Genomic DNA, 24,900 nt, shown 5'->3' with positions numbered 1-24,900 from the left:
CTGAGGCTACTAGAGAAGGAATGTTCACGGTGTCTGTCGTGCAGTTACACAGTAAGAGCTTTTAATGACACATCCCAGTCGAAAGGCTACAGAACCGTGTGAAAAAATTGGCAGTGTCTTAGCTCGGCTATGTCAGGACATAGGTAGCAAAAGCTAAGGCATAGCATGGTCAGCCTTGGTTAATCTTGATTGCAAGTCCAGGTTAATCTGGTTGTCTAGCTATGTTGTTGTCGCATTAAAGACGACACAACTGTGGTTGCGGCGCGCGCGAGCTCTCCTTTTCAATCCTCCGACATGTTATCAGGCATGCGACGCAGCTGGCGAAACGAGCGGAGGCGAGCGCAACGAGGAACGCGGTGTGACGCCATACCAAACGGCGGCGGTGTGACGTCATGCCAGATGGCGCGGCGAGCGCGCAAAACACAGTAACCGTCTCACATATCTCGGTGGACACCCGAACCGCGCCGTAAAGGAAGGGATAAAGGAGGGAGGGAAAGAAAGAGAAAACTGAAAATTGAATTTTGAGGAAAGGCGGGGCGCTGCGCAGCGGCGGAACACCTGTGGCTCGGTTCTACTAGTGGCGCATGCGCAGTTGTGACTAGGGAGCGAGAGAGATAGAAAAAAATTGGAGGACGCTTAAGCCTGGACTCCATGTACGCGAAAACTCACGCGAACGCGAAGGCGACGGCGGCGGCGACGGCTGGCGTTCGCTCTGTCGCTTGTGGGCAACCTCCATGCAAGCGAAGGCGGCAGGCGACGCGAACCCGCGACGTGCGCAGCGGACTCCGTGCTTTGCGCACTCAAGCTTAGAAACACGCCCGTAACCTGTTCTCTCTCTTAAAATTTTGTTAGTGTGCCTCATAGTCAGGGCCAAAGGAATATTTCCTCTACGGCAGCGGTGTAGCGGCAGTGGAGATAACTAACGGCGTGCTTGCGGAGACGAAGTCACATCACGGGTTCACGGGGGAGGTGTGCTTTCGTTCGGTGCCTGTGCACTCCGGCTTAGTAAAAACACTCCCATAAACTGTCACCGCAACCTGACTGTAAGTGAGCAAACTATAATATACCACTGAGAATGCGCGCCGCGAGTGTTTCTGCACAGTTGGAGCGCAGCGGCACGGTGGATCGAGCGCCGGTACCCGCGGCTCGACACGCATCTCTCCCTGCAGTACGCCCGCTCGCGTAGCCCGCTCCAAATGCTGTTAGCCCTCCGCACCCAACAAGTAGATTGTTTTAATTATTTAAATCGTGCGGGTCTGCCTCTCAGCTATAAAACCAAATATTTTCTCGACGGTGGCGATGACCAAGACGACGGGCTGGTTTCGTGAGATGTGCCCGTGAGAAACCGTGGACAAACCGGAAACGGCTTTGGGGGGCTCTGATTGGCCAGTCGCGTGGGGGACTTCCGGGCGACGAGCGAAATTTTCTGTGGGTGCAGATCCGAGCGACACGGCAAGCGACACATGCATTTTGCTTCGCGCGACGGCGTCGCTCGTCGCTTGCCGCCGTCGCCTTCGCGTGAGTTTTCGCGTACATGGAGTCCAGGCTTTAAGCGTCGTTTCTAAGAGAGACGCGACAGCGCGTTGCAGCGCTGCCAAGGAGTCCATGGAACGCCAACGCCCGTTCGGCGCGACGCGTGGCCCGTTGGACAATTTTAGGAAAGGACGCCTGTCTCACATCTCTCGGTGGACACCCGAAACGGGCCGTAAGGGGAAATTGAAATGAAAACTGGTTTTAAGCTCTTCCCTTCTTCTTTCCCTCCCTCCTTTATCCCTTCCATAACGGCGCGGTTCAGGTGTCCAACGATATATGAGACAGACACTGCGCCATTTCCTTTCCCCGAAAAACCAATTATTATTATTATTATTATTATTAAGAAATGACGCCTGTCTCACAATTCTCGCTGGACATCCGTACCGCGTCGTAAGGGAAGGAAAATCCCTACCCTTACGGCGCGGTTCAGGTGTCCACCGAGATGCACCATTTTTCGCTCGCTGCCCAAGAAGCCGACGACACGGGCTCTTCTGCGACACGAGACCCTTAACGCTGTCGCGTTAATATCCGCCGCGAGGCGCGCGTTGTGACGTCATGTGCCTCCTCGTAGTGCGGCCACGGCGCAATCACAAGTTCGCGGCAAGTAAAGCTTTCGCTTTAAAATACAACAAAACATTTTGTAGTTTTGTTATACAGATTTTTTTTGGTCTTTCGCAGTATTTTTCTGTAGCACTGTAGTTTCTTCTGTACTGCTTTTCTGTAGTCTGCAGTATTTTTCTGTAGTAACTACACAAAATTCTTGTGTTACAACCAAAATTTCTGTTGTCAGTACAAAAAGTTAAGTCGGTACTACAAAAAAGTTGTCATTATTACAGGAAGTTATGCCGTTCCTACAAATAGTTATGTTGTTATTACAAAAGTTCTGTTACAAGTTTCTGGTCAGAGGTCAAAAACATTACAGAAAATTTGTTGTCAAGACAAAAATTTTTCTGTTGTTTTTCGACTGGGATTCAGCGAAATCATGGCGCCATCCGTGCACAGCTCAACCCACGCATCCACACCTAACGACAGCTCGTGGCACCCGGTTACTCCAACACTCTCAGGGCGGCAGCTCACACCTCATGCAGACGCCACTCGGCTAGCCCAACACTGCCAGAAAAAAGGACTCACTATACTTTGCGAGCAAGATATAGGGATGCATACGCTTCCGGTGTTTGTGGATTTGTGCCAAGTGAAAATAAGAAATAAATAGAAATCAACTAAATATCTACGACTGGTACTGGAAACCGCGACGGCACGAACAGATAGCTTCGCTAGCCACCGCACAAGGACGCTAGGCTATCGCCGTAGCCGATCACATCTCGGGTTAAACTGCGACACACCATCGCGCTGTGCACTGCACACTGTCTTCTTCATCAACTAATACTGCTATTAAACTAATGTTCACGCTTTGAGCTATGTGGCGGCAGTGAGAAAGATATGTGCTGCATGCATTGGCGTGGACAAAGTTGTGGCAGGAATACAGCACTGGGCATATATGCCGCCAGCGTAAATTAGCATTGACAATGAAAAAGTTAAGACGCGCATAACTGGCTGTATTGGTCAAGGGACACCTCGGTCGCGCTTTAAGGTACATGGTCATGGTCGCCACCTGGAAAAAACTGTGGTTATAAATGCTAAACTGCCAGCTATTTTTTTTGGCGGGTGGAGGGGGGAATTCAACTCACGCTGTTATGGGAAATCAGGGCCGCTTGACAACTCATGGCCACATTGCAGAGCTTGCACACGAATGGAAGCAGAGGGTTCGGCGCCAGAATAGTTGGGCTGCCAACAGATGCCGCGGATGCGTCGATATCCATGGGGGACTCAGCGGCGGGTCTTCCGCCTTCACTCAGTGCTTCCACGTACCCCTGGGTGGCCACTTTTTTCTTGTGGTGCTTGGCGCCTCTCAGGTGGTCGTTGTAGGGCACCGGGCCGTTGAACTGCATGCTGCAGAGCTGGCAGGAGTACCCCGTCGACGCCATTTGCAAAAAAATGTGCGTCTGTTTTCGATGGGTTCGTGAACTACGAACACTTCACTTGCGCGGGAATAATCACGCTCCGAAAAGTCGCAACAAGTTTAAAGTATTTCCGCTCGGACTGAAAACCTGACAGGATGTTGTCCTAGGTGTCGTTCTTCCTAGATACTCTTCCTTCCGTTGTAACAGTAGGTATAGAAGCTAGAATGTTTTAGTGTCGTGAACGCGCCAGATGAGAGGAAATAATTTGCAATGACGGCTCACAGATGGCGCTGCAGCTAGCAGGTGTTTTGTGCGCGCTCGGCAGCAATGCCTGAAAACGCATTTGCTGCGCGCATCTCGCTGTAACGGTTGCGATATTCGTCTGGCCAAAGCACAAAATATAATACGAGTGTCCATATGTTCTGCGGTGCATGCGGCGTCGGTCAGCAGCGATATTCTCAGCAAACCACTTTCGAAGCTACTGCTCCAGGTGGGCACAGACTGTTGAAGCCGCGAGCGGTTATATTTTTGCTTGTTTATGCTTTGGTTAATCCATTTTCGCGGGAAAAGGAACAAGGAAAAACTGCGCAACAAGGCACTGACGAAGGGAAATGAACGAGCACAACACGACATGGGTAGAAACAAGAAAGGCTCGTCATCCAAGAGATTGAGCGCGTCTTGTATAACAACCGAGCGAAATTACGGCCTCACGTACGTGTGGAAGGCACCATTCGCGGATGGTCGTTACAGCCCCGAATACATTAATGTAATCACATAAATAAGGGAACAGAACACATTAACGCAATGTTTATTTACAGGAACATTTCACTGACGAAGTTTCACTGGCATCGCCTCAGTTCGAGCAGTTTTTGCTTCTCGCGATTGGACGCCTTATCTTTGCTCATTGCCTTAGTAAAAAAATGCAACCTCGTCAATGCATGAAACTTAATCACATCCCTTGTAAGAGCGCGGGAGTGCTGGTTACAGCCGACTTCTTGGAGTTCATGCCATTGTAGAAAATGTAAAAACATCATGCTCCCAGCATGCAGCTCGTTTTTGCTGAGAAAGGCAGTGAATGCATTTTCTAGTTTAGTTACTAGCACTTCAATGAGCTTTGAAGCGTACACCAAACCTCCATGGTCAGCCTGCCTTGCCAGTGAGGCATTCTCATTTTTATCAGCCTGTAGGGGCAAAATAGCCAAGGCAAATAGCCATGGGAATCTTTTCAGTGATTTCCTGACAACGTAGCCGCGACATAAAAAATGAGTCGGCTGTCGCTTTTCTTTTCTACCCAGCCTTTATGGTCAAACATGCTGTCCTGCTCTTGCAGCACTGCTGAAGCATGTGCGAGGTTTCCCTAGTCCAGGAGGTCATCAATTAGGCTTGCTATCTGTGCCGCCTTTTCTTTCCTTGCATCACAGGGCTGCAGAAGAGAACTCACAACCTCAGCGTGAGTTCTCTTCTGCAGCCTGTGATGCCAAGGAAGAAAGGCGGCACAGTTAGCAAGCCTAATTGCATGACCTCCTGGAGAGGGGTGGTCATTGCAGCCGAATGATTGTCTTACATTTCCAAATAAATTCTTCAATTTGTTTTGGCTCAAAGTGGCTATCAGGACATATTTGTATTTTAGTGATGACGTCACATAATTCACAAGTGACAGTGTGCTTTTCAGCGTCACACAGTCCGAGGGCAGTCCCTGCACCGAGAAATCTACCGCCATGCTGAGCGGCATACTGTTCCCATTCATTCAAGAAGGTTAGAAATTGTTCTAGAAAGCCAGCACTTGCTGACTCTGGGCGAAGCCCTTTGGAGGGCACCCTTGATGTCATGACAAATATCAAGCGTTCCATAAGCTTCACAAATCGTTCAGTTGGATCAATTGTATGGAAAATTTTGTCTAGCTTATCCTTGTAAAAAAAAAGTCCTTTCGAAACCTCATCACTGAACAGCTGGAAGGCAAGGCAGACACGCCTTTTGTCAAATGCATTCGGCTGCAAATGGAATAAAGTTTAAATGTGGCATGACTTTCAATGTAAGCGCGTCTTTGTCAAACTTCCAAGCATCTTTGATAACGTCGACGTATGCATTACCACCTGGGATCTGGACTCCCTCAGAAATAAATGCATTCCTTATACATTTTACGATGTGAGGAAAATCAGAAATGAAATGAAGGTTCCTTGTTTTGTCCACGGATGTTGAACCTTGCACTTGATTTCCTGGACTGATGCTAGAAATGCACTTCGATTAACACAATAAACAATATCGTGGGCACAATGCAGCACAGATTAGCGAAGCGGAAGCACACCAGAACGACGCGCTTTCACACGACGAGCGACACGAGGAGCTGCGGCAGCGGCATCGGTCTTCTTTGCTCGCTTAACTCGCCTGCTGCGAACAGCGCCACCTACGCTAGCATCGAAACAGGCTTCGGTGCGGCGGCTGGCAAGGGCGCCTGCTCACGACACTAGTCAAAACTTCTAGCCTCTATACAGTAGGCCATAGAGCTACTACTACCAACACTAGAGCGAAAGCGACGGCAGCACTCCCATGTAAACCCTCTCCACTTTTTTTTATAACCGTGGACGACAGCCATCTTGTTACTCCGCTCAAGGTTCCCTGCATGGTCCAGGCGACCTAGACCAGGTTTAACGGCAGTTTGCAGCATACTAACCTTGGCAACCTCACAACTTCCCCCAGCATGGCCGCACGCTTCGCAGTGCGCGTCAAAAAGTTGTACGAGGAATGGTGCTGCGGCTTGCTTACGTACCGTGTTGAAGTCCTTTCTAGTTCATGCGCAAAATGTTCGGGATGGTGCGCGCACTTAGATACTTCCAGGTGGTGGCGAATCTTGTGTCACTCATTACGTATGATTTGTGTTTGTGTGAGCCGAGATCAACGAGGATTGTTGGCGAGGTTCAGCAAGGTTTCTTTTGATGTACGGGGTATTATAAAACATGCATGCCCCATGCCTTTTGGCGTAATCTGGAGTCCCTTTAGTAAAGTGTGCACCATCGCCACCTCCTGTCTTCTCCGGCGGTCAGATCTCGGTGTTCCACACAGAAGACGAGGCAGAAGGAAGACGACACTCGCGCAGAGTGCAGCGCATGCCTTCTGTACCGCTGCCTGTTAAGATGCAAATTCTGTTTGAATACAACGGAAGATCTATAACAGACTCCGTTCAGAAAGGTTTAATCTGCTTGCTACGAAGCACCAAAGCGTACATACATCGCACTCGGAGAGCACTAAGAGAGTATTGTGCAAGGTGATGATAGTAAATAGAAACGTAAAAATGCGGTTTGCTTGCATACAGCTTTGGAAATATTAAAAATTCAGGCCATATTCTGTAAAACAAACAATTGACAATCAGTGCACAATTACAAGCATGTGAGATTAATATATAACCTGCCACTGCAAAGTTAAAGCTGGTTTCATGGTTGACAGTCGTTTAACTTGAGCAGTTATGTTTGTGAATGCCTGCTTTTTATTTCTGCCATAAATTCACTGATGTTACTATTGTACACATTAGACAAATAAAAGTATCACAGCTTGTAAATAATCTCTCAGTCATACACAATGTAGTATTCAATACTTTGCACATCTTTTCACACACTCAAATAATGCACATGAAAAAAAATAGAAACCGTACCAAGACTTCTGCTCTCATTATTTGAACACCTAATAGGGCAGCCTTGATGCAGTACTAAGGGGAACTTGAAAAAAAAAAAAAACACGTGTTCAACATAGTATCAACACAGTAATTTTGCATGAACAATGTTCGAATAAATGTTCGATATCACTCTTCATCATACTTGTTATCTATAGCAGGACTGTGCATCTGGTGCAGATCCCTTCAGAAATAGCATCCCTCATAGTCTGTGCCATTCTGGGACGTGCCATTCTGGGACGTTAAACCCCACCAAACCAAAAAATAGAACCTTCAGAAATGCACATGAGCGTCTGTGTAAAATCTGATATGTGCAACTGCTTTGCATTTAGATTTCTTTAACGCGAATAAATGTTTCAGTACTTGCTGAACACTTCATTGATCTTAGCTTCGGAAACATTTTCTGCACTGAACATTGCACTGGTGAAGAGTTGTCGCATTACACATATAAGGTGTGTTTTAAGGAACTTCAACAAAAAATTCTTATTTCTTCTACTACAATCAACAGACATATTTACCTTGCGTGTCATGCATCATTGCCATTTATCTGTCATAAGGCACGACACGAGATCGTTGCAAGGTGATGGAACGCAGTCCTGAATTTTACACTGCAATACTACTTTATAAACATGCACATTGGCCAGGTTCATTCCTACAATGCACTGGTGAAGCTACCCCACTACTGTCACTGTATCAGCAGTTGTTGAACGCCAACTTTTGATAATGTAAAATCAGGAGTATTTAAGAGAATATGCAATGCGGCTAGTTGGAACAGCTGGTACTCTGTATTTTGTAATAAATTTTCGGTGTAAGACCCCCAGGTATCAAAATTATTGAAGAATCCTCTTCTGCAGCGTGCTGCATAACCCAAGTGCGAATATGGCTTGTAAAAATTTATTATTATTAGTTTATTCCTGTTTCCTTCTTTCCTTGCTTTGCACTAAATAATTGTCATTAAGATGCGGTGCAGACAAAAGGAGATAATCGAGGGGCTCATTATGACATATACACTGACTGTTCATTAACTTTGGATTCCTTCATGTATATGTTGTTAAGTTGATTAGTGCAATTTGGAAATGGTTGTTATTGATGCTGAAACATGATTTGCTTTGTAAGCAGTGCTCTAACATATGCCCCTCTTGCCTTCTCTGTTATCTTTCTAGCCTCCTCTCTCAGTCGGAGTGTCACATATTTCTTCAAAACGAACTTGATCACTCCAATTAAATGTGCTGGGCTCTGTTTGTAATGTTCTACTTCCTTCAAGATCTGCTCATGTCGTTGGCAGAACTGCTGGAAGGACTGTATGGTCAAGCGGTCAACGTTTTTGTGCCCTTGCTCATCACTGCAGCGGAAAATCTTAAAAAACATGCGACAATGCCGTTATGAATTTTTCAGAGAAGAACAGTACTCACACATGAAGCACGATGGAGGCATTCTGCTGAAACTCTGTGCACGAGCGAGACAAAGCGGTAGATCGCGATGCGCGGATCCACAGCGCGCTGCGTTCTTACAGCATCTCCTGAGCAACTGACAGGCGAGCGTGTATAAGCGGACGGTTCTGTTCTCTGTATTCTCTTGTTTGTTATCTGTGTTCTTATGCTTTTGAGCGAAGGTGGGCTTACTCGCTTGGCCGACTGCTATGGTAGTTTCGGGTGCCGCTCTGAACGCTGCCGACGGGTCCAGAGTCCAAATTCTTGTGTGCGATCGACCGCCGTGCGCGCAAGAGATACGATCGACCAACGTGCGCATGAGAAAAGACTTGCGCCTGCAGCGCTTTCCCGGCACCGAATCAGACATCCAAAACCAGCAGAGAAGGCAACGTTCGTGCGAAAGACAGCGAACCGAGCGGCGGGAGTGAATGAGTCCAAAGTGCGAAGAGTGGCTAGAACGCACGGTCGAAAAAGAGGGAGACCGCTCTCAGTGGAGTATGCTCGGGAGTGCCTTGAGCAGACACATGGGGCTGAGAGGTGTGTAATGCAGAGCGCATTGGGCATATCAAACTGCCGTATCTTAATTCTGTCCTGCAGTCTACGCTGTAAGTAGTAATGAACTAGCATACGTCGGTAACCTACAGCTGCTACAGCAGACGAAATGAAAACGAAACTTTCCCAAGTTTTCTTGTACAGGTCTGCATATTTGAAATTTTGAAACAACAAAAAGAATTTGGCGTAACGCTCAAACCTCTTCTTGGATGTTTAAAGTTTTAGAGGTCTATTGTTAATGTGTTTTGTGTAGCTGTATTGAAAATAATTGCTTAATTTTCAGTAGCGCAAACAACTAATAAGTACAGGCAACTATGGGAGTAGCAAGATGGCGCTGCTCAAGTGTACAACAACCTCCTCACCGCGCTTTACCCCCCTGCAGTAGGCACATGCAGTGGCTTGGCTTGGCTGCGCGGCTGTGGACCCACGTGAGGCTGGCGGCGGCTGGCATGCGTCTCGTACTCGTGCCGGCATTCGCTGGGCTGGAATAAAGCTGTCCGGTTGACTCAACGCTCTCGTTTTCCTCAACCTAACATGGTGTCAGAAGTAACGCAACTCCCACAGTAAGCCCAACCGGGGCTGCTTCCTCTCGCTGCGACACGCATCTACGGTGGCACACGTCACAGCAGTGTCTACGGCCTGGACAACGCGGCCAGTACGTGGCGTCCTTCGTCATTCAACCGCCCGAGGCCTTCTGGTTCACGATTCCTGCCGACTGGCCGAAATGGAGGAAGCGGTTCGAGCATTTCTACACGGCTTCCGGTCTCTGCGCCAAATCACGGCCACACCAAGTCGACGACCAGGCCAAGGACATCTTCTGAACATTCATACTCTCCGGCGAGAACGCTCAGAACTTGGAAGTCGTCCTAAAGCAGTTCGACAGCTACTTCATACCACTGCGCAACGTCATTTTTGAACGGGAACGCTGGAACACGACGGTCCAAAACGACGGCGAATCTGTGGAAGAATTCGTAACTGCGCTTCACACGCTTTCCAACCATTGTGAGTACGGCACCCTACAAGAGGAACTGGTTCGAGACAGACTGGTCGTCGGCATTCGAGACCAGAAATTGTCAGCGAGACTGCAACTAGATGCTGATCTTACTCTTCAGAAGGTGCTAGAGAGTATCAGGCAGGTCAAAAACGTTTGTCAACAGCAATCGGAGCTTCATCCCGAAACGCTGACCGTCAACAAAGTTGCATCAGGCAGACAGCAAGTCAGGCACCCCACGAACGCTGCTCACGTCAAAGACGGCCGAGAGCACTTTGAATCAAGGCCACATCCGCGTCCCGCTGACAGGTTCTGTCATCGTGTCGTTGGCGAGGGAAAGAACGACAACCGCGTTCACTGTGCCCAGCGTGGATGCAGGTATGCAGGGGCTGCCACAAAAAGGGCCACTACGCATCTGTCTGCATGCCAAGTTGAAGCATCAGAACCCGATAGCGAAGGTGGATTTCTCTGAACCGTCTCGTCCTTCGATACATCGACATGAGAGACAACTATCCTTATGCAAGGCCAACCTGTCAAATTCAAGATCGACACAGGTGCGGACGAATCTGTCCTCCCAGCTACCACTTTCAGCATGCGCCGACATCAGCCTCCGTTGTCCGTAGCCCCTCGGCAGCTCTACTGTCTTAAGGGAAGACCTCTCGCAGCCAAGGGCTTAGCGAGTCTTCAACTCGCCTACAGGGGATGTGAAACGCTCCAGGACGTCTACGTGCTGGAAGATGTCCACATTCCCTTACTCGGTAAGCCCGCCATCATAGACTTGCAGGTGCTAACCTTCGTCAGCGCCGTCACAAAGAAGGTGAGCCCAAGTGATGAATTTCCTTCGTTGTTTCAAGGCCTCGGCAAGCTACTAAAAGAACACCACATTCGCCTGCGCGAAGGTACGAAACCATATGCTTTGAGCACCCCTCGCTGCATACCAATTCCGCTCTACAAGAAAACAAGGCTTGAACTGCAGCGAATAGAAAATATTGGCGTCATTTCACCTGTTGATGAGCCGACTGAATAGTGTGAACCAATGTTAGTAGTTCAAAAACCAAACGGTGATGTTAGAATTTGCGTTGACTTCACCGAGCTCAACCGTCGCATCCTACGAGTGGCATCCGATTCCCTCTGTTGATCATACACTCGGGCTGCTCCATGGAGCCAAGGTATTTTCGAAGCTGGATGCCAATTCAGGGTTCTGGCAGATACCACTCAGTGAAGGCAGCAAGAAGCTCACTACTTTCATCACGCCATTCGGGAGGTTTCCCTTCAACAGGCTTCCATTTGGCATCGCGTCCGCTCCCGAGCACTTCCAGAAGCAGATGTCAAAAATTCTGGAAGGTGTCAACAGAGTTGGGTGTTATATGGACGACATCCATATCTGGGGCTCAGACGAAACAGAGCACGAGACACTCCGCACCGTTCTTCAATGACAAACTAAGGCAGGTGTCACGCTAAACGAGAGCTAGTGCCTGTTTCACGTCGACCAGCTCATGCTCCTGGGCACCATGCTACAGGTGGCGATGGCGGTCATAATGGTTAGCTTAACCGCATCTTCAGCTCTTGCCCATTGTTGCTGATTCCTGACAATGCTCATCAGAAAGCCAGCAACCATGTGCAAAAGCTGCTGAGCAGTTTCTTGTGTAAGTGATTTTGAGGAGTGGCAGATGCTAGCAAAGGGAGTGCTTGTATGTGTAAAATGTAGGCAAGCTAAGCAACAGCAGCTACCATGAGCTCCATTGATGATGTGTCACCAAATGAAAGGGCTGCACAGCAGGCCTGTGAGCTGAAAGCAATTATGGTAGCATACCACTGCAGCTCGGCACAGGAATTCATTCCCACCTGATTAAATTGGTAAAGATGACATGAAGGCTATGCAGCATTTATTGTCTGTTGGCCCAGATATACTTGCCCCTTGATCTATGCACTGAGCAGTAGCATTAAGCCCATGAAGTCTTCAGAGGAACACTTGTCCTGCACAAATAGCAAAACACAAACAAATTATCACAGATGCACCGAGGAGAAAAATGCATATATAGCACCAATTCCCTGAAAAATGCCTAATAAGCTGCTGAAACATTTCGGCCACACTGGAACTATGCTAGCATAGCTGTTTGCAATACATTTTAGCACACTGAGAGTAGCAGTTTCAATTAAGTAGCTGGTCTCTTGATTAGGAATTTTTTCGTCCTGAAAAAGTCTCATTTATGATTTGACTTGTGAGGTATAACGTCCCAAAGTGACTCAGACTATGAGGGACGCCATAGTGGAGGGCTCCGGATAATTTTGACCACCTGAGCCCCATGTACTATGAAACATCAGTGCACAATATTTCACTGACATTGAACAGTACACAGACCTCTAGCATTTTGCCTGCATCGAAATGTGACCGCCGCAGGCAGGGTTTAACCCACATCTTTCAGGTCAGCAGCCGAACACCATAACCACTGAGTTATAGATACACCAAAACGACGAGGTAGAAAAACATTGGTGTGTCAAGGAGGCACTTCACCACTGTAAATGCATACAACCGGATAGGGGGTATTCAAATGTCATGAGTGCCATTTTGTTGTCCAGCACGTAGCTTGAGCAATGCAGACCAGATCTGGTGAAGATAAGCCGACTAGACACGCATAGCAGCCTTTAGGCATGCTCCGCGAGCAACTAATGATGGCCATTGTCATGCCGGTGAATACCCCTTTGTACAGATTGAACAGAACACCACAAATAATTAACTGCCTCTGGAACCTTTAATCTCGCTTTTTTCACAAAACCTTGTTTACAGCGTGCCAAAGCTACAAATGTTTGTTTTTCTTCAAATAATGCCTCAAGTTCCACAATTCTGCTTTGCTAAACAGTGATTCTCGTCATAAATAAAGCTTAAATTTGTTTCATTCTTTATCTCCAGCAGTTATTGAATAAATCCCGGCAATAACTGTGACACAGCGAAGGGCGCTAAGAATCTCTGAACCTAGCTGTTCGAGCCGTAGCTGGACTAGCTGTACTGTTTACGAAGCTATTAGGCATTACATATGACAGCAGTCAGGACTGGTGAACCATATGCATGCATTCTCATACAGAGGTCTGCCAGGGGGCAGAGAATGTGGTGTGGTTTTGAATGGTGAACTTACCACAATAGTCAAGAAGTGAACAAGTGAAAAGCAAGAGGTAGGGTAGCTAGACAATATACAACCTCGAGAAGAAAAAGATATAAGAAACAACAAAGCATGAAACTCTCAAACCTCACAGTGAACATAGAGGGAGCAGAACCATCAAACCTAGCCAATAATTCGAAGCTTAGCAGCAGAAGAAAATATATCAAGGCCAGAATTGAGCAAACAGAAAGTCATGGAGGAAACCTAAAAGCAGAAACAAGCAAAGAGAGTATGCAGGAGCGAAATATAAGCAGTAGGAGACAGGCAGCAAGTAAGCTCCGATTTGTTGATGGTGCTATTAAGTATCCACGAGTATGAATTGCAGTGTATGCTTGAGGACCTTAGCAGAGAAAGAACTGAGGGCACAAAAAGAGTAAGCAGAAACCACAAGTGAAGTCCAATAGTCTCGAAAGGAACCAACAGCCTATGATGGTAGAGAAACATTACAAGTGGTAAGGGAACTCTAAGCAAGGCAAGTAGAGTTTGGAGAGCTAGACCATGAGAAAGAAATTATCAGGAGATACAGAATTGCCTGTAGTGAACTCAGTGGGCATTCTTGTGTTCTGAAGCAGCCTAATGATGTTGCTCAAAATAAAAGCCGCATCTTGAAACTTGGATGCTAACAATAATTGATAACGGAAGTGCTGAAAACCACACCAGGTAGATTGAAAGTAGCTTTTTCCTGCAATTAGATGGTGTGTTCACAAAGTGTCTATAACCTTCAGAAGATTCACATGTACTCACCAAAAATTGCGCTGTACAGCCGTAGGTTGTTAAATGCTTCTTTTTCGCCCCGCCCCTTCAATGTGTACATAAGGGCCACAGGAGTCTTCACTAGTCTTCATAATAACTTTTGTAGCCTCATCAGCTGGCTCACTCCCAATGAGTGCTAGCTTTTTGATCTGAAATAGATTATACAAAGTGAACTATGCCATGAAAACCATATATTGAACCATTCATAAAACTCCCTCTTCGAGGAACCATGTGCAAGTCAAAAAAAAAATCAGAAGGATGTAGAACAGGATAATACAGAGGACTTAAAGAGACCTATGATCACAGTGGTGTGACTCAGCTTAATGATAACAGAATTCTCTGTTGTCTTCTAAACGCCCATCTTTGCATCATCATATTAACTTCCTTTTATGCACGACTCAATGGCATACGCTTCCCAAACAATAAGATAAGGGGGAAAAAGTGAAGCCATTACTTTAAGGCCACCTTGAACCATGGCAAAATTGTAGTCTGGAGCTAAATGAGTGGTGTAACAACATAACCGTCAGCTGTCACTATGAACAGCAAGGCTAATGCTTGTGCTAATTTCTTGTAGTAGGCTAGATATTATATACAGCAAATCCTCTTTCAAATACACTTGTACAAAATGAAGCTTTCAGGTCTACAAATCCAAATGCAACATGAGGCAATTTCGAAGTCCCAACTTATTCTGAAGTGAACTCACCATATGTAGAGGGCTCAAATTAAACTACAGCTGAACAAAACACTATGCATCAAAATTATATTAAAAGGAATCAATACGTTGCCAGTAGTTCATAGGCACAATTGAAAGAAATGCCATATACCCAGTCGAAAAAAAAACATCGGCCCGTTTCTGGTGTTTACACCAAACTGGCTTTTTTAGAGACGTGTTCTGGTGTGACCGTGTCTGGTGTTCCGACCAGACCAGGATTTTCAGACACGGGTCCTGATGTGGCGTAGTGTGGTGTGCTTTAGTGTGTTCTGGTCTGGTTTTCTGTGCTGTGACCGTTGTCTGATACCGGCTCTGGTGTGGTTTCGTTTGGTGTTTCCTGGTGTGGTCGATGTACCATTCGATTTGGTGTGGTTGGTATACCGTAGAATGTCTTGATTGAGATGCTGTGAGTTTGGACATACTATCGTGAGAAAAATTAAGAGATCCCAGCGAATGCATGCCAAATGGTGTAAAACGGCAAGCACTCCTGATGTCAAGTCAGGTGCACTAACATCCATCAATCTCGCTGCGGCGGCCTTAATGGCACGAGCATTTCATCAGATGGCATCTGCACGCAGTTAGGCATAGTGTGGCACACACTCGCAGCGTCATAATTTTCCACATGATTGTACACTGGAGCATGCACATAACCACATCATTTCTGCTCTTGCCGAAGACGAAGAGCAAGCACATATCGTAAACAAAGAAAAAATGCTCACATTTGCACAAAAGCATGTTTAGCTTCATTGGTAGACAAAATTGGCAGTATAGTCAAGATGGAGGCCCCTTGCATCATAGCGTGCATCTTTTCTGACAAAGTCGAATAGGTTGAATTTCTCTGATAGCAGCTTGACTCCAGCTGTGTAGCCACAATGCCTGAAGAACAACAGAACAAAATCACGAATTTGTGTGAAATACACTATAATAATCACAGTGCAAAGACAACCAGCAAATACTGCTATTAAATTTAGCTCAGTAGTGGAAACATACAGTACACATTCAATACGACTTGCAATGCCTCTGCAGTAAATCAACTGTCTTCTGCTTTATAGTAAATCAATGCTACTCACATAAAGCACCCCATTTGCATTAATTTGCTTGAAATCAGTGTCTGGATGAGCAAGTATTTCACACTTTCATTCACACAGTACGACGATGAACACGGACAAGGGGGAAGACACCGAAAAACACTTTGAGGTGCCTACTCCCTTGCCCCTGTTCATCATCATGCTGTGTGAATGAAAATGTGAATTATTGCATTGTGTTTTTCTTTTGTATTCATAGCTAACTGCATATATTTACAACACAGTTGGGTACACCTGCATCATAATCTGAATTCCTATCATATTTTGGCATTGCAGCTGATATTGAGCATGAAAGTCCTTTTAACACAGTCAGGCTTTCTGAGACAAACAACAGCACTCTAGCATCTCCGGTAATTTGATTCATTACCAGGCTCAGAGATACTAATACTTGGTAGCCTAGAGAAGTAAATTGATATGAAAATTCTACTGCTGTAGAAAACAAAAAATAAGAGAAATTAAGGAATTACAGAAATGATTACAAGATGCCCATAAAGATGGGCACGAAAAGGAGATAAGATGTAGTTCGACTAAAAAAAATATCTGATGCGAGTATATTTCAGGGTGACAAAATCCATGTATTGAGACTTTTTATGCGCACAGGGTGCAGAACTGTAAAGCACTGCATGGCTGGCTGCATCTATTTAGAAGACCATTCCTCATCATTTCTTCCAAAAAAGTGGCAGCAAAGCATAAAAAGCCGACTGCTGAAATTTATTTTCAGCTGAATGCCACATACAAAATGACAAGGGTGGAATGTTAATGATTCGAAAGGAAACCTTAAACAAGATGCGATGAACTCTGGCACTGGTAAAACCTCAACAGATGTGCAAAAAAAAGCTGCCAGATTATTTTTCCTGCTGAATGTATTAAAACCAAAGCTGCCTGAGCGCACATGAGTTTTGTTTAGGTATAGCTTGCTATACACATCCTGAGCCTCTGGTGCAGTTGACTGCAGAGTACCTGCAGACACTTGCACACATACCAAACCCACACTAGATTCTGCGTACTGTGCATTGCCCACTATAGTGCCTAGCACGCCCTGTCTTCCAGTGAGATGCACTTCTTTTGGTGCATCCAGGCGTTAGGGTTCCAGTTATAAAAAATGTCCGAGTTGATTATGAGTTAAGTGAATAAGCTTAACAAGTTGACTGGCTCTAAGCAGGCAGATCACTTGCAAGAGCTGCTTCTCACAGCAAGGCAGAAAACAATAATGGCTTCAAGACACTGTAGTGCAGGGCTCCAAATTAGTTTAGACCAAGTGGGGTTCGTTAAGCTTCGCCGACATTGTATGGCAGACCGGCGCCTTTTCCAAAGTAGCAATGTTTACTGCCACACATATACGTAACTCACAAGTCGCATGATTCCTCCCAACATGTATGCAACAAAGTATTGCAACTGCTTCGAGCCAACTCTACAGGCCCCACTGGGCCGTCCCTGCTAAGTGTGAAAAAAAGTGGCTAAGATATGCTTTGTCATATTCAATGCTACAAACTATTTTTACAAAGCATGCAGCAAAGCTAACGAAAGAGTGCTCAAGCACACCTATGCTCGAGTAAAAAGTAGCCAAAATCTTTTTACATGTAAACTGAAGTAGCCGAAGTTAGAACGTGACTTGTAAAACTGTATGCATAACAGCTAGACAAGAGAGCAGAGAAGGTAAGGGCAAACAGGGGCTCATTATGGGCTACATGATGGACTCTAACAGTCACTTCCATCATTTTCGTTGTTAAGTAGAGGCAACCAGAGGATTCATGGACGATGGCAAATGTGGCGGCACCGACGAATGCCTATACTGAATCACCATCACTTAGGCCTCAGTACCTAAAATCCAAGCTTCAGGGCAAATGACTGCTAAGTACCGTCCGTCTTCTGTTTCCATGGCATGAGAAGTACATATTCACTAAAAGTTGTTCATTATGAGTAATTTCACTGATTATGCACTGCCGCACTGCACATATAGCCTAGGCTTTTAAGCTGCTTTTATTCTCACACGAGCTAACTGAACCCATCAATTACCCTCCCGTAAATAAACTTTCACATGAAGACAACATCTACAATTATTTGATCACGTCTTGTATGTTTGGCATTATCCTTTGTTTGGCACTTTCATATTATAAACCACTAACAAACCTGAGTCGTAATTCTCACATACACTGATGGAGTGAGTATATGCCCGAGATAAATCCAGCTACAGCTAGCAATTACCTCTCAGTGCATTCATTTTTCACACTCCAGCGCACAAAAATACACGAACAAAGAGGATAGACACCACGGACACCGGACATACTTTTTGTGCGCTGGAATGATGTCTCATAATTCTTCCCAGAACCGACCATCCCAGCCCTCTATGCTTAGCCTTGTGGAGAACCTTTTCCTTGCCTTTTGCTGTCACCTCCTGAGCACTTGCCACTGGAACTGCATAGTACAACTGCTTCTGTTGACCAGATGGGAATAGCAGTTCTCTTGTGAAATACTGCATCCTTTGGGATTCCCTTCACGGTGTCATACATTGCCTTCTCTACCTTGAATTCAGATACACCTAAAGGAAAAAGAACACGCATATAAAAATTCTTAGCCATATTTGAAGCCAGGAATATGATAATAATTGTATTTGTACGCTTCACAGCAACAACAGCAGTATGCTTTAACGCCTGTTGAAGCAAGAAAGTAAGAAATCATTTCGTTTATTACCAACACAAGACTTGCACCTTGACGCTGATGGTGTCATGCAATAGTGGTGAGTTCTGATAGCAGTGTGAAGTACAAAAGGCAACTACTTGCTTCGAATTTTAGACCATGCAACTTTAACTGCACAATTATTGAAAAAAATTGACTTCATCCTTGAAAATCGCAGATTAGTATGTGTGGTAGCAAATACAGAAAATAAAAATAGTAGGAGCACTGCCAGTGTTTCAATCAACACGCAGTGACTGGTTTGGTTTATATGGGTTTAACGTCCCAAAGCAACTCAGGCTATGAGAGACACCGTAATGAAGGGCTCCAGAAGTTTCGACCACCTGGGGTTCTTTAGAGTGCTCTGACACCGCACAGTACATGGGCCTCAAGAATTTCGCCTTCATCGAAATTTGACCGCCGCGGCCGGGATTGAATTCGCGTCTTTCGGGCCAGCAGCCGAGTGCCATAACCACTCAGCCACCGCGGCGGCTTTGCAGTGACTGGTAAGAGCAATTTTCTAATTGCAGTTCTTGCCCATGCCCTTGTCAAGCAAGGCACTAATGCCGGTTGACCTGCAGTAAATCTAATGTGTCCTCAACATGCTGCCTAGTTAGCAAAGTTCTTGTAGTCAAAATTGAACGAAACATTACTTATTTTTTCAGCTAGAAGCACATGAGCTATTGATATAGTCCAAGGCAAACAACTTAGTGCCTTAGAATAGTGTTCAACGAGGGGCCCACACCTAGAGACACTTGACTTGCCACTGTTTCCTTACACAAAGTAATACAGGAGTGCATGGCCTGTGGTGTTCATGCTAAGAAATACAAAATATAAATAGAAACAAAACTGAAGTGCAAAGAAAAATTAGAGACAAGTTCTGTCATTACACCTTATGTGACACTAGAGAGTACATGTTCATGAAGAAGTAGTAAAATGGTCATTTTGAAATTTTGCACAATCATCAAATTGTCATGAGCACAGTCAGTATGCCTTTTCTTCACACAAAAGGTTTCCAGCGGCTCCAGTGCACTTCAGTTTCTTTTTAGTACAGTGCCTTTAAAAGACAGAAATTGGTCAAGGGCCACAAAATGGTAATAACTGTGTATCACCATTTTCATATCTATGCTTCATTACTTTTTAACACAACCTCCAATATGACCCACATGATTTGCTGCAGGAGCAGGATTCCAGTGTGCACCACTCACATTCAATGAAGGATCTGGCTGCCTTTTCCAAGTGTTATATTAATTTTCACAATGAAAGTGCTGTTGAGCGAGTTTGACAGCAAGCAAAAACATGATTTGAACCCAATAGCATCAGGAAATTTTAAAGTGGTCCGTAACATTATGCTTGTAACAAGACAACTTCAGGTGTCAATACTCATCAAAGTTGCCATCAGATCTCAGCTTTGGTGTGCTCATAAAGGGAGGGTGGGGTGCTTAGTTATAATGACCAATTGTCACGGCTGGTACATTGTGCTACCTACTTCAATGATGAAGGATGTGACAAACTATACTCCAAAATCTGACATCTGGCATAAAGGCTGAAAAGCAAAAGCAAATGAAGGACCACTAAGACCTGAAATTATTTCCTACTTGAACAGTTATGCACATCATAAAGAAAGCTGACAAACGGCACGAAGTTATACTGGTATTTTGGCCTCAGATGCTTGCTCACTTGAGCCTCAGTATCCTAACTAAGGCAATAAAAAAGACATGACTGTTGAAGGCATCATAAGCTCCTGTAAAGCTCATCAGCAGTGAGAAAAACAAATTCTAACCTTCATTACAATATAAAAGTCAGCCAATGAGGCCACTGTGTCAGTCACCAACTAAGAGACCATGTACAAACTATACACTGTAAATGCACAAACTCTACATGAGAGCAAAGCATGCCCTGCACTTGTGAAACAAATTTGTGTCAATGTAAGATTCTTGGCAACAGTAGGCATCACCATTAATGGCATGTGCTAAAAAGGAAGAGGGCACCTTAATGATGTACAATTTAGAATTCAGCCTTTCAGTAAACTATATTTTGTCTAGTACCATGAGCACCGTCAGAGGAGAAGGCAAAAATGAAAGGAAAGCTGCAAGCTGTCATGAGGCCTGCCACAAAAAAAAAAAAAAAAACACTGAACAGAAGTGGTGCACAAACAAAAAAGAAGGGATGCACTACGCGATTACAGAACACAAAATAACACAGGAAAACAGGGCCCAACCAATGAATGAAAAGAGAACAACAAAAAGAAGGTAAGCAGTACTGAACACTGCTACCTCTGCAAATTGAGAACAGTGAAATAGACAACACCTAAAAAATAAGTTTCAAGGAGTATAAAAACGTAACTTTGGTCACATATTTTTTTAAACGCTGCATTAGACATTAGAATACATGAATCCCCAAGTGGTATTTGCCTACCATTAAATAATTTATAATTCCATTTCCTTCTCTGATGTTGTTTAGGCTTGGTTAGCCAAATGATGGCTGTGATGCCTAGTTGGCCTTTAGGTCTGCTGAGGCATGGAAAAGGCTACAATATAAATGTTGATATGCAGTTTTAATTCACTACAACATCTAAAACAGCCTGTTTCAAAAGCTGGAATGACAACAAATGCCATAGCAGCAGTTATATTACCAGTTTTCTTGCTTTTGACATGACCTGAAAACCAACTAAACTACACGTCGCAGCCATCGTTCGGTTGATAATACTGAAACAACAAGGAGAAGGACAATTATAAATTATTTACCAGTCATAGAGCAAATATCACGGGGTGGTCCATGTACAGGTGCGGACAGAAGTAAATGGAGCGCGCCGCACAAGAACTGCATGTCAGCGCCGCCTAGCCAAACCAGACGAAAGCTCGAAATCACCACGCGCATGTGCAGGCCTGCTTCCGGCGCGACCCTCTCAATGCTCCGCTTGCCTCGCATTCGTCTGGCGTCTGTGTCGTGCTGATGATGATCATGATCGGATGGTCGTGCTCTGTGTAGCTAGCAAACATTTCGGAAAACAAAAGACCGCTGTCTTGATAAGGCAAATTGTGCGGGGACGGCTCTACCATTAAGCCGCTTCGTTTGAGACAGCTGGAGGCATGTTTGCGCCGCAAACAACCCGCGTGTTTCGAACTTTGCTGCTGCTGGGACTCTGCTGCGCCTCACTCGCAAGCAAACGCGCTTGAAACACTCGGCATACTGCCGCAGTTTTGTGTTAATTTTCTACAGTTATCACTGATGATTCGCCTTGTCCCTACCAGGCGCTGACGTAGCACTAGTGCATGCACCCTGCCTGTCTCCCCCGAAACAAACTGCCCCTATACTGGATCCTGCTCTTATCACCACTGAGACAGTGCGCTGCGTATCGCGCTGTCATGTGCGGAGCAGAGCTCATGGTAATCACTTTGCATGCACCTTCGGATCTTAGGATGACTACAAGCACCCGCTGTCTCACCCACACGAATGCCGCGGCAGCAGTGCGTTACTGTTGCGTGCCCCGCGTGCGAAATTCGGCATATAAGTACCCGTGATCGCCCACTAATCAGAGTATGAGCCACGACAGAACCCGGCAAGTGATCCAAACTCTTCTGTGCGAGCTGTATTACTTCACTGCTACCGGCTACATATAGACATTGGTCTGTTTGAGAATATAGGTGTGGAAACCCAACAGCTGCATCCAGCACATTGGAAGCAGTCACTATCCTTGAGATGCTGGATCGCGCTGCAAAAAGCGCCAAGAGCGGCGGTTTCATCTCATTTTAAGCTGACCTCCTAGGCGAGGTTCCAATGCAGGAGCACTGTGGTGCAGTACAGACACACAGGGCGCATGCTTTGCCGCTCCGTCGGTTCCTCGAAGGAGCAAGCCGAAAATGAACGGTAACTGTATTAAAAGAACCCGAAACTGCGGTGGTGGATCAAGCGTTTTTGAGTTTACTTGGTCTATAGCGAGATGGAAATGAATCCCAGAGGCAACTAAACTTCGAAGGATGCGCGCTATTTGCGATGGAAACGTGCCTACAGCTGTCACAGAAGAAACGACATAATGATAGCGTCGCCCCCGCGGGATTTGTGGCATCAAGGCAGTGGTCTGTGTGCTCAGAAATGCTTGCTCGCTACTAAGGGCGCAACCATCCGACCATAATCATCATCAGCGTGACCCTGACTACGGCTGAATGCGAGGCGAGCGGAGCAATGAGAGGGTTGCGCTGGTAGGGGCCTGCATATGCGTGTCGCGATTTTGAGCTTACGTGTAGTTTTGCTAGGCGGCGCTGAAAAGCAGCTCTTTCTTGTGCGGCGCGCTCCGTTTACTTCTGTCCGCGCCTGCACATTAATGTCTAAGGCATTTGAAAAAAGACGCAAGCAAACATCTGGTGTCCATAGTATATGCAGTTTCTTTCAAGCTTTGTTGAACTATGATATCAGGTAGCATGCCGAAAGGCTGAGTCAAACAGGTCACTACAAGCTCCTAATTTCTTGTAAGTGTATTAGAGCAAGTATATTCAATGAACTTGCACAGTGTCATCACCAAGCAAGTGAAATGGCAAAAAAAAAAAAAATCAAAACTGACCAAGATAATCACAGAGGTAACAATTTATGGTGAACATTCACCTTTTTTCATTTAGCACGTTTAGCTTTTTTGTGCACAGGCTATAATTCAACAGACCTTGAAGTAGCTTGCAGTAGACGGTGCTTATTTTCCACTCAGATCTAGAGGCAGTAAAAATATTGCAACTACAGTGAAAAGTTCATTTAACAGTACCTCTGGCTGGACTAGTTGGTGTAACATTGTGTAACAAAAGTAAAAACAGCACTAATTTTTACATAAACAACACAGAAAGAACAGACAGGACGGGCGCTGTCCTGTCTGTTCTTTCTGTGTGGTTTGTGCAAAAATTAGCGCTGTTTTTACTTTCGTAATACATAAGAGGCCACAGAAGAGAAGCTGTCAAGTCCAATTAATGTTTCTCATCTTTGAGGTGCATTCATAGCTGCGCTATATAACACCATTCATATTCTTTTCATCAAGTGAAATAAGACGTATTTGCTGGACCAGTCTCTGAGGCATGCCATGTGACACCGGCATTACTGCAGAAGCTTGACATGGTTATCCTTCTATTATGATTGTCTATGAGGAGTGCCATGTGAGATGGATACTAGAGAAAAAAAAGAATAAAAGCATTGTTCTCATGCTGTAATATCACCTTAGAATGCTGCCCTGTAGCCCATTACTTCATATTGGCATTTTTTAAAGCCTGGCTGCATTGAAGGGGGTTTCTAGTGACTCGAGAACAGGTGGGGAGGGAACTAGAGAGGAAGAGAGAGAAAGTGGCTGAGCTGAGGCTATGCCAGTGTGCTCATTGTTGCTGCGTAGCCTTGGAGCTGAGCGGCCAGCTCTGGACTCAATCGTGGTATGAGGGTGCGGGTTTCCCTTTTTCTTCCACCCTGTGTGTTGTGCTGTCAACGTTGCATTTTTTGCGTCTTGGCTATAAGAAAACGTGTTAATGATTCTTGCTAAAAATCACCATGAAATTTTAGAAACGACAGGAGAAATGTTCTAACCACCACTAATAAGAAAAAGAAAATTGGTTGCTTGCTTCGGATTCATACGCTCCCTACATTCTAGTACAGGGAGTCTCAGATTCGTCGCTAGTTTTGTAAGAGTTCCGAGGCCAGCCGAGACCCCCCTGTATTTAAGCACTGCTTCTTTCTGAGCATGAAACTGGCACCATCTGATGATGACCTATTGAGAAGAGACACACACGTTATTTTGAATAGGAGAATGCCAATACATGCCATCAACGTTCTGGTCCAAAGCAGACATTGCAATACACTGATCTCAATGCAGAGGTGAAAAAAATAGATCTGAGAAAACTCAACACATACTTGTGCTCTGCAATGTACGCTGAACGGGCACAGACAAGAACAGCCCCAAATCTGGACAGTGGAGACATCTTCTCCGATGAAGCTCTTTTCAGACCTCTTCACTACTGAAGAGAAGGCACTTCACCTGCATAACAACATAATTTACAGCTGTGTATTTTGCACGGTGTAAGAAGTGTAGCTTAGGTGACTGAACGGCGCAGGCTGGGCGCGAAGCGGAGGAGAAGGCGTGGAGTTCTCCTTTCTCCACGCGTCAAGAGAGGGCGCTAGCAACTTGCGCCCGCTGAGACCCCCGCGCGCCGTCTTCGCGCGCGCCTACATCACCGGCTGGTTACACGTGCAGCGTGGCCACGTGGTTGCTGCCCACCGTGTTTTCTCAACGCATTTTTCACTTGGCCGTCAGGTACGTCTGAACCTTCGGACTGTTTCATGAGCCTGCATAATGGGAAAGTGCTTCGTACCGTTTTGCAACACTGGTTACAAGTCTTGCAAAGAAAAGTACTCGCTTTTCAAG

At 45.6% G+C, this 24,900-nt stretch overlaps 1 protein-coding gene across 3 annotated transcripts in view; it reads right to left on the bottom strand.

Annotated features, from left to right (window-relative positions):
- The window catches only part of LOC144114762 (zinc finger protein 346-like), a 39,736-nt gene that overhangs the window by 722 nt on the left and 14,114 nt on the right, over positions 1 to 24,900 (bottom strand). Inside the window, exons 2-7 of one of the 3 annotated variants that reach the window (XM_077648710.1) lie at positions 24,390 to 24,513; positions 18,219 to 18,378; positions 15,474 to 15,630; positions 14,034 to 14,191; positions 11,977 to 12,108; positions 3,222 to 3,491 (exon numbers count right to left, since the gene is read on the bottom strand). In XM_077648710.1, coding sequence (XP_077504836.1) covers positions 3,222 to 3,482 — 261 coding nt within the window. In that variant the 5' untranslated portion in view covers positions 3,483 to 3,491; positions 11,977 to 12,108; positions 14,034 to 14,191; ... (1 more) ...; positions 18,219 to 18,378; positions 24,390 to 24,513. Of the gene's footprint in view, positions 1 to 3,221; positions 4,939 to 11,976; positions 12,109 to 14,033; positions 14,192 to 15,473; positions 15,631 to 18,218; positions 18,379 to 24,389; positions 24,514 to 24,900 lie in introns of those variants that run through there. The other 2 variants (XM_077648711.1, XM_077648709.1) reach the window with 2 other exon arrangements.

Source organism: Amblyomma americanum, chromosome 1, assembly GCF_052857255.1.
Source record: "Amblyomma americanum isolate KBUSLIRL-KWMA chromosome 1, ASM5285725v1, whole genome shotgun sequence".
NCBI lineage: Eukaryota > Metazoa > Arthropoda > Arachnida > Ixodida > Ixodidae > Amblyomma > Amblyomma americanum.
This window is presented reverse-complemented; position numbering and strand designations above follow the sequence as displayed.